The following is a 13,641-nucleotide window of genomic DNA, read 5'->3' as shown; positions in this document are numbered from 1 at the left end:
GGCGTCGAGCTTTTCGGATGGTCTCTTCGACGGTACCTTCGACGTCGAGGCCATTCTGAGCGTCTTCTCGCTCGAGGGTCCCTTCTCGAGGGCCTGCCTCGACGACCTTTGCTTTTCGCTGGTCTTTGCCATCTGGGAGTCCTTTTCGAAGGATCCGCTGGGCCTTTCGGAGGATGCAGGTTCGGACGTAGAAACTTTCGTCGCTGGCGCTCCTTTCGAGGACTTAGCCTCTGCTTTTCGGGGTTCTCCCTCAGGCTTTCTCGGCCCTGTCTGGGTTTTCAGGGTCGTAGACTCTCCTACCTTTTTTGAAGGTCTCACATCGGTCTCTACGACCGTGAAGTCATCTGGTCCCTCGGCGATGTTCTCCTCTTCGTCGGAGGAGGCACCCAGCTGGTAGAGGGTCGGCGTGGTCCCTTTCCCTTGCATCGTGTGGTGGGCCACCCTCTGTCTCTCTCGAACTCTCAAAGTCTTCGGCGTGAAGATTGAACGGGCGTTGCAATCCTCGCTGGAGTGGTCGATCGGCAGGCAGAGGTTGCAGACCGGATGCTGGTCCTTCTGCGCGTACTTGTGGTGGCAATTACTGCAGAACTTGAATGGGGTGTTGTCCATGTGCTCGCTCAGGGGGCCCCCTGCGCGCGCTTTCTCCTTGGCCGTCGAGTATCACGAGGTTTTCTCCTCTTTCTTCGTTCTGGCTCTAGGAGGTCTTCTTCTCCGACTTCCCTCGGTCCTTTTTTCTCAAAAACTTGGCGTATTTCCTTCTTTTCTCCTGAAACTTCTCCGGAGCTTCATGCGACGATCCAGACCCAACAGCGGAAAAAATAATCTGAAGAAGGCGCCCAAGGGTGGGAGCTTCCGCAGGAAGCGTGCCGACGTCACGAAGGTGCACCAAATGGTGGGACGTCGACGCCCACGTGGGCTACAAAAAAAAAGAGAAAAAAGACTACGAATCCGGACCCAACCACCAGATCGCGGAATAATGCACAGCATAGTGAATCCAGAAAGATTCACGCTGCAAAACTTGACATTATGCTAGCGGCGATGGAGAGACTAGAGGAATCTGTTCAACTCACCCTCACATCATTGGAAAATAAAATAGACAGTGTCGCTATTGACCTAACGCATCTGCGTGCTGACCACAAGAAATTAACTGAGCGCACAACCACTTTGGAGGGTGCTATGGCGGATCTTACGCCCCGGGTCACCCAGACGGATAAGCAAGTACAAGACCATTGTAGGAGAGTAGGGTCTGCAATCCTATGATCACCCCAGATTTTTGCTTTTTGCTTCACTGGTTTACGACTTTCCCTGGCTGTGGGCCTGCTAATCAGACCCACAGCCTAGCTGTTCTCTCTCTAAATTGACACGTGTACCTTAGGGGCATTTACCAATTGGTACTGGGCCACCTTATCAGTCCCTGTACCCAGGGCATAGGTGTACCCAGGGCCTACCAGGGGCTGCAGCATGTATTATGCCACCCCTGGCTGGCCATCTAAATCTGACACAACTGGCTGCACGACAGCTGGGGCAAGGTGGTGTAAACACTCTTTGCTTTAGATATAGTATTCCTATATCTAACCCTAAAATGGACACATGTATTCCTATCAGTCACTCCTATGGCAGGCCTTAACAATCCTGAAGGCAGAGTGCTTGGAATTATGTGAGATGGTGCTCTGGCATGAGCTGAGCCTGTCTGCAGCTTGCGGAACCACGTCCTAATAGTTGTTCTATGATAACGCGTACCATATACTCTTAAGTGCATTATAATCCTCGCGGTTATTTGCTATCTTTGGTATCGCTTTAACAAAACATGTTGAGTAAGGTGTCATACGAATTGGAATACTAGCCCCTCGCCAATTCTGGCGAAAGGGTTAGCATTCCACCCTTCTAGAGGGACACGACATGTATGTAACTGTGAACCCCGGTTAAAGTTAACTCGAGCCTCAGCATCACAAAATGGATGCTGCCACCAGAGACACAAGTCTGATCTCCTCCTGCTGGGAGTCCTTCCAGCGAGGAGAGCTTGAACAAAGGGTTTCCGGTCAGGGGCGGTGCTAGCACCATCCCAGACAGGGTTTTGTGTATCCCAGGTAGGCAGGGCTTAGAAGGAAGGTGACTGCAAGTGGCACCCCGGTGCTCACTATGCATCTGCCGGTTTGAACCAGTTCCAGGGGCACACCAGCCCCTGAGCTGGGGAAAGTCTGGACAAGGGAGAGGGGTGTAACCACCCCCCTCCTGGTCCCACCCATGGGCAGGACCTAGTCGCGTGCCAGCCCCTTTCTTTAGTATAAAGGTAGGAGCGGGCCCCCTTCCCAAATTAGATAATTCCGAATCTTGATGACTTTCCACGAAAGAACTCTTGAACCTTTCTGAAGACTCTCCCTTGTGGCTAAGGAGTAGCCACCCTGCACCAGCGGGCACCATCTAAGCGCATGCGGTTTGCTGTAAGTCCATCCTCCGGATCAAGACTGCCCAGCTCGACGAGACCCGGCTTCCCTGGCACCTCTGACCTCTACCTACATCATCAGCCCAGCTGAGATTCATGGGTGTGACGAGACCTTGAGGGACCGGCCATCTTCAGAACTGCACGACGCTTATCCAGCACGACCGCCGAGGGATCCTCGAGTGAGTGCTTTGGGGTTTGAGAAGCCCTGACCCTGAGCAGCTCCAGCACCGAAGTCAAGCCTCCCAGCATCCACGAGATCTGCGTCGGGCCCTTCTGCTCTTTGCTGCTCACCGCGTTGTCCGGCTACTTGCCTGCTGGCTTGTGGCCCTCTTAACGACGAACCACAACACTTCCATCGCTGGTCTGGTTGCTCCAGACTGACCCTTGCTCCCCTCCAACAGAGGAGCACCCCGGACCCTCCTGGCCCACTCCAGACGCCATTTTGAGTCCACCGCGTGGGCTTGCATTTGCCAAGAGTTGTTGCCCCAATCCTGGGTCCAGCATCGCCGACAGCAGATACCTTCGTGGGACAGCTCGCACCTCCATCCTGGTCGCCGACAACACCTCCTGGTCCGAGAGACTGCAGAGCCCAGCGTCGCCCACTCACCTGGTCGAGGTGACTTCATCCGGTGCCATCCTGGTGCCCATCTGATCACTGGCTAGTGATTAAGAACTGAGTCCCCTCTGCTTTCAGGTCGTCTCCATCTTCGATCCAGGCTTGGATCACATCGAACTTCATCACTGGTCGCCTGCCAGCAACAACTTCTTTCAGGCTCCATAGACTGTAACGAGGATTCCCGACGTCTTTTGAACCCTATGCATCCGCAGCCCCTGGGCTAGGTAACTTGAGTATTTCGGTGCTCTAACATAGGTTAACTATCTAAGTGTCCAGCTCCTTTTTCGGTTTCAGCCTATCTAGTCAGATTCGTCCGATAACACTAACTTTACAAAATCTAGCATCCATAGACTTTGTCCCGCATCCCGCTTGAGAGTGCACACTCTGCACCCGATCTCCCTTGGCCTCCTGCTCCTAACCTGAAGGTTCAGTAGTGTAGTCCTAGCGATCCTAAAGCCTCTGGATCTTGTTACTTACCTGCTAGTATTTTGCATTCCACTTTGTAGTATATGGTTTTTCGTGCCCCTCTGGCATTTGTGTAAATTATGCAACTTGAAGTATTTTCTTAAGAGTTTTGTTATGTACTTAGCTTCCTGACTCATAAAGAGATCAGGGTAGACTTGTTATAAATAAATATCCTTTTATTTTCATAACAACTTGTGTGGTGTCCTTTCACTTGGTGTTCAAGGGGTATATGTGATGGTATAACAGCTGGCTTAACACACCCTCTAGAGTTTAGCCTAAAGACTGCTCTTGTCCATGCTACTAGGATAGCTGGTCTATAAGGTTGACTTACAACCAATCATCAATAAGGGTCGTTTGGAATGATACACAGTGATCACTAGAATAGTGAGCACTACATATCAGGCCAACTTCTCACAACCATCTCAACAGGGTTACATTTTTAGAAAACTGCGCCGAGGATGCGGAAGGACGGGCACGGAGAAATTACGTAAGGATAGTAGGAGTACCGGAGCGTTGGGAAGGGAAAGAGCCTGCATCACATGTGGAGAACTGGCTAAAAGATCTACTACCGGAAGGTGCGCTGTCACCTTACTTTGTTGTGGAGCGGGTGCACCGAGTGCCGACCAGGCCTCCCCCGGAGGGGTCTAATCCTAGACCGCTACTCCTTCGGATCTTGAACTACCGCGACCGAGACTCAATTTTGCGTGAAACTAGAAGGCTCGCAGATATCCGCATTGACAATGCTAAAAAAATGTTTTTCCCTGACTATACAATCCATGTTCAGCGCCAGACACACTCCTTCCTCGCTGTGAAACAGCGGCTGCGCCAGCTAGATCTCAAGTACTCCCTCCTCTTCCCTGCCAGGCTGAGGGTGATAGCACAGGACAAAACGCATTTTTTCACATCCCCGGAGAAAAACGGTAGCATGGCTAGACAGCGGGGTACACACGATGCCCCGACAAACGTCCGAGAACTTGACATTGAGACGATTCCGCGGCCCAAGACGACGCCGCAGGAGCAGATTGTCGCCAGCCTGTCGGGCGCGGACGGCGGTGAATTCCAGTCCTACTGCGGATCTTGTCCGTGATGAACAACAAGATGCCCTGCGGATGGTGGCGGAACTTAACAGCTCTCTGAACACAGTAGACGCCCTAGCTGGCAGCCCTAGAGATCTGCCAAGCGATGACGAAGCTATCTATGGCATACCAGACTCTCAGGCCTCCATGGAACAACCAGACGTCACGCCACAGAAAGCAGATCTGATACACTGACTGAGCGGCCCCGCCGAACGGAGTGGAATACCGACTGACAGTGCCTGGTGCCCCGACCCTGATGGCACCCGGGAACTGACCACCTTCATGTGGTCCACCCGTAGGTACGAGACGCAGTGAGTACCGAGTCCATGATGTCTGATCCTTAAAGAAGAACCCTACTAGATGGGGGCATGCTGATGTATCAGTCTGCTGGGGCCTGGGCGGTGGCGCCCCGAATGGGTGGGAGTGGAAAAGGCCCATTGTACCCACTAGAGACTACCCCTCAATGAGAGGGGCGCTCCCCGGGAGCGGCGTACTTTCCAGCTGAAATGACTAATGAATTTGTGACTGGTCCACTTTGCCTGGAGAAGAAGAAGCTTCTCTTGCTTGTTCAATTGCTTAACAGACACAGTTGTGCCTAGTGCATAGCAACCCCCTAGATTTAAAGGTTACTCATCTCATTGGAGATTTTGGACGGCGGCATGTTCAGCAGCCGACCTTTTGGTATTACATGTTGGTTATGGTTGTTATGTTATTTTTCAGCGATTGATTTATCCCTTGTTCCTTTTTTCTTTTGTGCCACACACTCTTCGAAAGTACTTCACAAGATGTCTTTGGCGATTTGGGGAGGCGGGATGGGGGTGCTGCTGTGAGGATGTGGCGAAGCGCAGGGTGGGGACTTACCTGAAGTAACACGATGTCAGTGATAAGCATATGTACATGGAATGTGCGTGGCATTCATACACCCTAACGCAGATACCAAATTTACTCATACCTTAAGAGGCATCAAATTCACATTGCCCTCTTGCAGGGCAACTTTATGCCACGGAGTACTCGTCATACACCCGTGGGGCACTGATATGGGTGAGGCCCGGGACCCCCTATACAGTCTTGCACACTCGCATAGATCAGGAGGGTAGGTTTGTAATCGTGCAGGGCCAACTAGATGGCCGACCTGTGGTCCTTACATCGATATATGCCCCTAACACTGATCAGGGAGGTTTTCTTGCGAAACTATCAGCAGATCTGGCACCTTGGCACGGGGTCCCCTGGGTTTTGGGAGGGGACTATAATAGTATCCTTGATGCTGGGTTAGACCGCTCTTTCCCGCCCCTGCCGGGTACCCCTGCACAGGGAGCGATGAAGGCCATGGTTGCCTGGGCCTTGCAATGGGACTTACATGATGCCTGGTGGAACCGCAACCCCCATACAAAAACATACTCCTACTACTCAGGCGCACACGCATTGAATGTCAGATTGGACAGATTAATGCTATCTAACTAATTGCTCCCACATGTCGCCGACACCTATTACATGGGCCGCACCCACTCCGACCATAACCCGCATATGCTAGGTCTGGCCTGGGATTGCCCTCACCCGCCCATCCCCACATGGAGGCTATAACTGGCTTTGTTGCTGGATGCCCCTTTTCGCAATTCATTAGGTACACAGATTGCGCACTACTTTGAGGAGAATACTGACACAGCATCCACCCCCCAAATAGAATGGGACGCATTTAAAGTTGTCACTAGGGGCCATTGCCTAGGTACACAGGCTAACATGCGGAAGCAATTAGATGGGGAACTAACACATATAGAAGCCGACCTGCTCCGCTTGGAACAAGACACAGTGGCGGGCAATGAGGAATCACTATTGGAAGCAAGCGCAGTACACAAACGCTTGCTAGAGAGGTTATGTCATTAACTACGCAGCCCATTCAGCACGCACACATCATCTTGGGGACAAACCCAGCAAACTGTTGGCTTGGCTAATCAGACAGGAAGACAGAGAGACACCTGTGGCAGCGATACATACTGGTCAGGGGGACATTGCGTACACTGAAAGCGACATACACGCGACCTTCGTGAACCATTACAGAATGTTATACTGTTCACGGTTACGAGTCCCCCGTACTGCGATAACTGCATACCTCTTGGACATACCACTACCAGAGATTGAAGACACACAGAGACAAACTAGAAGCCCCACTTATGCCTGATGAATTGCGTACGGTCATATTTGCTTTAGCTAATGGCAAATCCCCAGGCCCAGCTGCTGCTGATGCCTGCTGAATTTTATAAATCCTACTCTGATACTCTAATCCATGAGCTGCTAAAGGTTTACGAGGCGGCTATCTTGGACTCCTCCCTCGCCCCCACGATGAGCGAAGCTAACCTCATTTCCCTCCCTAAGCCTGGCAGAGATCACATGCAATTGGGCTCGTACCGACCGCTGGCACTCCTGAACACAGATTATAAGATACTTGCCTCCACGCTGGCTCAGCGTTTGGCCCCCTTGGTTTCTACCCTTGTGCATAGTGATCAGAACGGCTTTGTACCCACTCGCAGTACCTCCCACAACATAAGAAGGCTGTTTAGAGTGCAGCGGTATGCTACGCAGCAGTGGCCCCGCTTGGGGTGTCTAGTATCGGAAATGGAAAAGGCCTTCAACTCCGTGGAGTGGCCTTATCTCCTAGCTGTCTTGCAGAAATATGGCCTTGGCGAGGAGTATATCGATATGGTCAGTTTGCTGTATCAGAAACCTACGGTGCGCGTCCGCACAGGGCACCTACTGTCGGACACCATTGGTGTGAAGAGAGGTACTAGGCAGGGTTGTCCTCTGTCCCCGCTGCTTTTCTTGTTAGCAATGGAGCCTCTGGCAGCGCTACTGAGGACACAAGGTGTGGAGTGGGGAATCCCCCTGGCGGATGGTCTCCACACGGTCTCCCTATTTGCGGATGACCTCCTTTTATACGTCAAAGACCTGACCTGCTTGCCACCGACATTGTCTAACGCCTTTCACAACTTTGAGACTATGTCGAGCCTTAGAGTCAATTGGGCCAAATCTGGAGTATATTCCTTTAGCCCAGACACTCAGGAATGTGAGGTACGCATCAACGAAGAAAGGCTCACCTGGTACCCCACCACGTTCCAATACTTGGGAATCCATATCTACAGAACCCTGCCAGATGTGCTGGAAGGCAATCTAGTGCGGGCAATCTCTTCCTTACAAGCACAAATGGCCTTTTAGAAGACTCTTCCCCCTTAATGTGCCTAGTCGAGTTACACTGACAAAAATGATAGTTTTACCAACATTACTGTATTATTATGCTAACATCCCAGTGTATGTCCCGGGGCAAATTTTTAGGGAGCTGGAAACTTTGGTTAGGAGCCTGATATGGAATACTGGGAGACCCCTGGTTGCATTGACAAAACTATACATATCTGTGGAAGCGGGAGGACTAGCAGTGCCTAACCAGGAGCTATACTATCTGGCAGCACAGCTGCAGTGGGTGGCGGGATGGTTGGGTGGACGGCACCTAAGTGATACTGCCACGGATGCTACAGTCTGGACCAACGCGCAGATCCACGCACTGTTCCACCCTTTGGCCAAGGCTACATGCCCTTCGCAGTTACACTTAGCAGTGGCCCGCAAATGCTATATTCGCAGCCTGAAGCTCACCAGAGCAGTGACGCCCTACGCCCCAGCACTCCCACTGTTGGGAACACCCAAAGTAGGCGGCGTAGTAATGGAGACCGCACTGGCACCCTGGTCGCGGGCTAGGGTAGACACGCTAGGGGACTTGTATGCAGATGGAGTCCTGGTTCCCTTTGCAACACTCGCTGCAGACACGGGACTCCCAGCTGGGCAGTTCCTGCTACACGCGACTATCATGCACACGTACACGCGGGCCTGGAACGATATCTCTGAGGAGTTGCCCATACACCTTTTAATCCAGTACTTATACGTCATGGGGAATGGCTCCAATGTGGTCCATTGGCTGGCACAGGCGCTATTGGCGCACACGCAATGTTCCTTACAGCCACTCCGAGACAAATGGGAGGCAGACAGGGGAGGGACCTGGACGGAGAAGGAATGGGCGATGGCACTGGCCAGTCCTCGTAATGTACCACGCAACTCCCGCTTTAAGCTTATCCAATTTTATATATTGCACCACGCGTACCTGACGCCTAATAAATTTAACAAGTACTTTGCCATACAAGATCAGCTATGCCTCCCATGGAGGGCTCCTCTCCGCGGCGGGCACCAGCCTGTCACGCCCCCTCCCCCCACGCTAACACTTCTCTAACACCGAAGACGCCCACTCATGACAATATGAGGTACTACTTATTATTTGGATTTTGTACCAATTTTAATCTTTCTAATTTTTCCCCCTTTCTTTCTTCGTTAGTTACGCATTTTAGCATTGGAATGGTTCTTATGCACGGATCAACGCATTTATTGCGCTGTTTTTTTAATATCGGATTTATATATCAATCGCTTTCCACTTCTCAACGCTCATACACGAATGCATGCTGGACATGACGTCACATGCTTACTAAATAGTGGGAGTTAACAGGCACTCCACTTCTCAACGCTCATACACGAATGCATGCTGGACATGACATCACATGCTTACTAAATAGTGGGAGTTGACAGGGACGCGTGATTGGGAACTCAAAAACACCACGCGGCACATGGCATTCTGCACCCACTGGCTGACCACTATTTGCGCACCTTTTTCACAACGCACTAAACCCATGACTATTGTTAATCACGGCCTGGGGCACATTCAGATTTTCAAATACCAGACACATTCCGATCCCCAGATACGATTATTTTGTACCACAAAATATATGATTCGGTATAGTGAAAATAGTGCCCTGGGAAACTAATCTCTGCTTTTTCCTCCCTCCCTCATATTTGCTTTTACTCGTTTTCACTCCTTACTTGTATTGGGTGGAATGAGGTGGAAATACTGTGTTACGGGGAAAAGTGCTACCATCAGACGATTATATTTTGACGATGAGATGATGTGTTTCATTTACTTGTTTCAGGAATTTGATATGTATAGTGAGCGCATAAAGAAACCAAATAAAGATATTAAAAAAAAAAATTTAAACGAAACAACCTCGCCTGGATAAGCTGCTCCTTCATGGACCTGAGAAGGCTTATGGTCTAAACTGACTCCACTGTACTACTCGGGTCTCAGCCTTCATCATAGCCGCACAAGCACTGTAGCTTCCAACCAATGAGAGCTGCGTTCCCGTCACCACCACCGTGCTTTCTTGCAAGAACAGACACAAAGAGCCAGACGCGATCCCACCAAGAGCGGACACCGAGCTAGGCTCCCCACCCAGACTCGGACCTTTCACAAGTGCGGACTTGTGATCGGCCCCCGCTTGATGAATCACCAGGAAACCCTCAGGGTAGGAGCAGACCGGAGCTGGCCAAAAGTTTTGAAAATTCGTCCATCTGCGCCAAAGTTATAAGTCAAATAGAATGTTGCGGATTTCCTAGGGAAAATAAATCCTAACTATATCTACCTACTGGCGACCACCAGTAGGATATATTATATATATTATATATATATATATATATATATATATATATATACACACATATACACACACACGTACGTGGGTGTATGTTTTTGGGGAAATACTATGTACCTGGGTTCTAAACATACATATATATGTATTTTTGTATATACTCCGGGGTCCCGCACATGAGTATACCCGGGAAGAGAACGGGACAGACAAGATAACGATCGGATACTCTGCTCGTAGTATGTGCAGTTTTACCTACAGCAACCTTAAAAGTGCATGCAAAAGAACAAATATTTTGAAGTGGGTAAGATGAGTCATGGGTGTGGAGAAGATACCAAGGAGAAACATTTGCCAGACTCTGGATCAATCAACCTGTGGCCCCATCCCACTGAAGACTGTACATAAGTAAGAACACTGAGGGTTCTGGGCAGAAGGAATGCTGGGGCCTGTTGGGAATGCACAAACATGGAAAGAAGAGACAAGTGCAGCAAAACTTCAAGTGATCCCATGCTCATATCTGTGGCCGAAGCCAAATTGTAGTCTGCAAGTAGCGTTCACTGTGGGAGTGCAAGACTATCAGAGATAAGTCCATCCGGGAGGGGTGGTTTGTAACTGCGCTTTAAGAACTAAAGATAAGGGAGAAAAGGGCCCACGAGAGACCAGACTTGCACGTCGTCTAGAAATTTCAAACATTTACAGCACGAACAGGATGAGGTAGAGGTGGGAGAGCAAGAGAACCTTGGGGTGTAAAAAAGAAAGATGCTGAGCAGCCAATGAAAGCAACGAATTCGCTGGAAGAACACTAACAGTGGAGGGCAGGGATTTGAGGGGAGAAGTAGCACATGAAGGAGAGAGCAAGATAAAACATGCTGAAATACAAAGAAAAAAGTGCTCCCCAAATGTTCGGTGAAGATGGATACAAGTCATCCAATCTAAAGGATGGGGGAAAAACTACACTGAAGTTGAGGGGCAAACAAAAGAAGATGAAGGAAAGTCACCTAGTAAGAAGCAAACAAATAGGATGTGACTGACAGGAATGCCTATTGTTTCTAACACTGTGCAGTATATGTTTTGCTTTTTTGATAGGCAATAAACAGACCTTGATTAAAAAAATCAACATGCTAAAGACCTGTTAAGCAGTAGAATACTGTGTTATACTAATGAGGAACATTGGTACTTTCTGTGGAGTGAAGCAAGTAATACTTTCTGAACAAGCTCATAATATTCAAATAGCATGATCCAACACAACTTGAGGAATTCAAGATGAACAATGTTAGATTGCAGAATTTATTCTAATCAAAAATTAGATCGACAAGGCCACGCAATTGCATAGTTGCTAAACTAATTAACATAAATTATTATAATAGCTTTATTTCCCCTAAAAAACATATCACAAGCCTACCCACAAGATGATTAATCTGCTACTACCAGTTCACAAATGGGTTAGGAAACATACCTTCATCATTGTAATCGCAATGTAACGAGCTTCTTTAACAATCATTGGCTCATACGAAGCTTCCAGTTTTGGTGAAGGAAGACCACCAAAAGTCACATCTGAGTTAGAGGATGTGATTGTGGAGGTTATTGCTGGACTACCTGGTATTCTTTGGAGTTTTTTCACTTGCTCTTGTTGCAAGGATGTCTTTTTTTGAGAAACTGGGACAGCCTTAACCTCAACCTGTCATGATATAAACAAAATAAGACAATATATTCACAAGGAAATTCCAAATCATTTTTTTTAATGTATTGCATGATTATCACTTTCTAATTCTAGCCATTTCAGAAATACAGTGCAAGTGTGTATTTTGGATTGAACAACAGAATTAATCCATTCAGCATTTGCCTCCAACCTCCCCTACTCCTCCTACTTCACTTCACCCAAAGGCATCAACTATTGCAATATACAAATAGGTGTTTGTACCTCTGAACATTTTGAACTGCAACAAATCTTCTGAAGCAATGAAAGTTGTAAAGTGCTGTAGATCCAGCTGCCAAATGGGTCACCCAAAATCTAGTGTTCAATTTATCAATCAATGGAAATGCAATCAGAAACCAAATCATGTCACCTCAGTCAAACTGCTGAAATCTATGCAGATTTGTGATTGAACAATCATTTTCCTGCTAGAACTATTGACAACAGGCGATAACCACAGATCAGAAAATACTTGATGCCTTCATAACAGAAATGTTTCAAAGACATACATAACTCATCCACATAACAGAAAATTACGGAGTAAGTACCTCACTGGCACAAAAGTGCCCGAAATGTTCGTGCACTGTTTGAAATCTTTTCTTCTCCATAGTAAAGGGACATTTACTTTTCTGCATTTCTTTGAAATACTACAAGCCATACATTCTAAGCTTAAAACCAAGGAATGTCTGCAGACTGAAAGACTGGGGTTTACATCTATAACACCATTCCCTATTAACAGTGAAATCAACACCTACATTTCTATGTGAGAGTCAACAAACTTCTTAACTATAAAAACCTTACTCATATCAACATGTTTTGTATGACAACCACAATTTGTGTAGACGGTTGCAAAGTTTTTCACAAGAAACCATTCTGGCATAACAGAAGTAATTCCTATCCTCTAATGCAATTTTGTATATTTTCCTTAAACGAGATCTTAACTTTGGAATTCATTTCAGATTTTAGAACTCTAAGAGCAACCATACACTAATCAATTGTTTCATTGGACTACTGAGTATCTAGGCATCCTGTCCAGCAAGCCACAACATAACCTTTGTAAGACAGCCAATCTCATTCTACTCATCTCCTACCTTTATTCCTGGTAAGTGATCAAAACACATTGCCTTTACATGCCTAATAAATGGACCAAGAGTGTTTGTACATTGCTGACATAAATATGTGCTCATCAATCGCCCTAAATACATACTGAAATTTCTTTGCCATGACGTCTATCTCACACTTGGTTCACTAAGTGACTGTAGGAAAGGAGGAGAAGAGTTCGCACTTGTAGTACATAAAAGAGTACTAACACAGAAGAGCAAATGTTATCCTTTATTGAAGAATACAGCTGTAAACAGAATTTGGGTGCACAATGATTACAAAAGAAACAATGCCAATGTGGAGAATCAGAAGAGATACTCATATAGATCCTCAGTAAGGCCGTAGTCTGATAAACGTCCATGACACCATAAACTCGAGGATGTCAAACACAAGAAGATGAGGTAAAGAAGTTGCTTCTCTTCAGTAATGCACTTTCCACAGATTCCCCACTTTACTATATACCCAGGCAGCAGACTGGATCAGGAAAATGTCTCAGAGTAGCCCCTGGGCAGCAATACGTAGGGTGGTGTGGCTCCATGTTGACCCTGCTACACCCCAATAAGCGAGGGGTGGAGCTGCATTTAAGCACTACCCAAGTGCGCTGATATCAGTTTCTTTCTTGACACAGTCCACATCTTCGCTGAAAGGACCAAGTATGTGGGCCAGTGTACAGATTTCTAATTTAGTACTCTTCCAGCTTTGAAAGAGTCCTTTCCAGAGGACGGTAAAGTAGGAGGGTT

At 47.9% G+C, this 13,641-nt stretch overlaps 1 protein-coding gene across 12 annotated transcripts in view; it reads right to left on the bottom strand.

Moving 5' to 3' along the window:
* Positions 1 to 13,641, bottom strand: part of MYCBP2 (MYC binding protein 2) — a 2,065,574-nt gene that overhangs the window by 1,038,983 nt on the left and 1,012,950 nt on the right. For all 12 annotated transcript variants that reach the window (XM_086934832.1, XM_086934837.1, XM_086934835.1 and 9 more), the window contains one exon: positions 11,564 to 11,785. In XM_086934832.1, coding sequence (XP_086790958.1) covers positions 11,564 to 11,785 — 222 coding nt within the window. The remainder of the gene's footprint in view (positions 1 to 11,563; positions 11,786 to 13,641) is intronic.

Source organism: Lissotriton vulgaris, chromosome 8 (assembly GCF_964263255.1).
Source record: "Lissotriton vulgaris chromosome 8, aLisVul1.2, whole genome shotgun sequence".
NCBI lineage: Eukaryota > Metazoa > Chordata > Amphibia > Caudata > Salamandridae > Lissotriton > Lissotriton vulgaris.
This window is presented reverse-complemented; position numbering and strand designations above follow the sequence as displayed.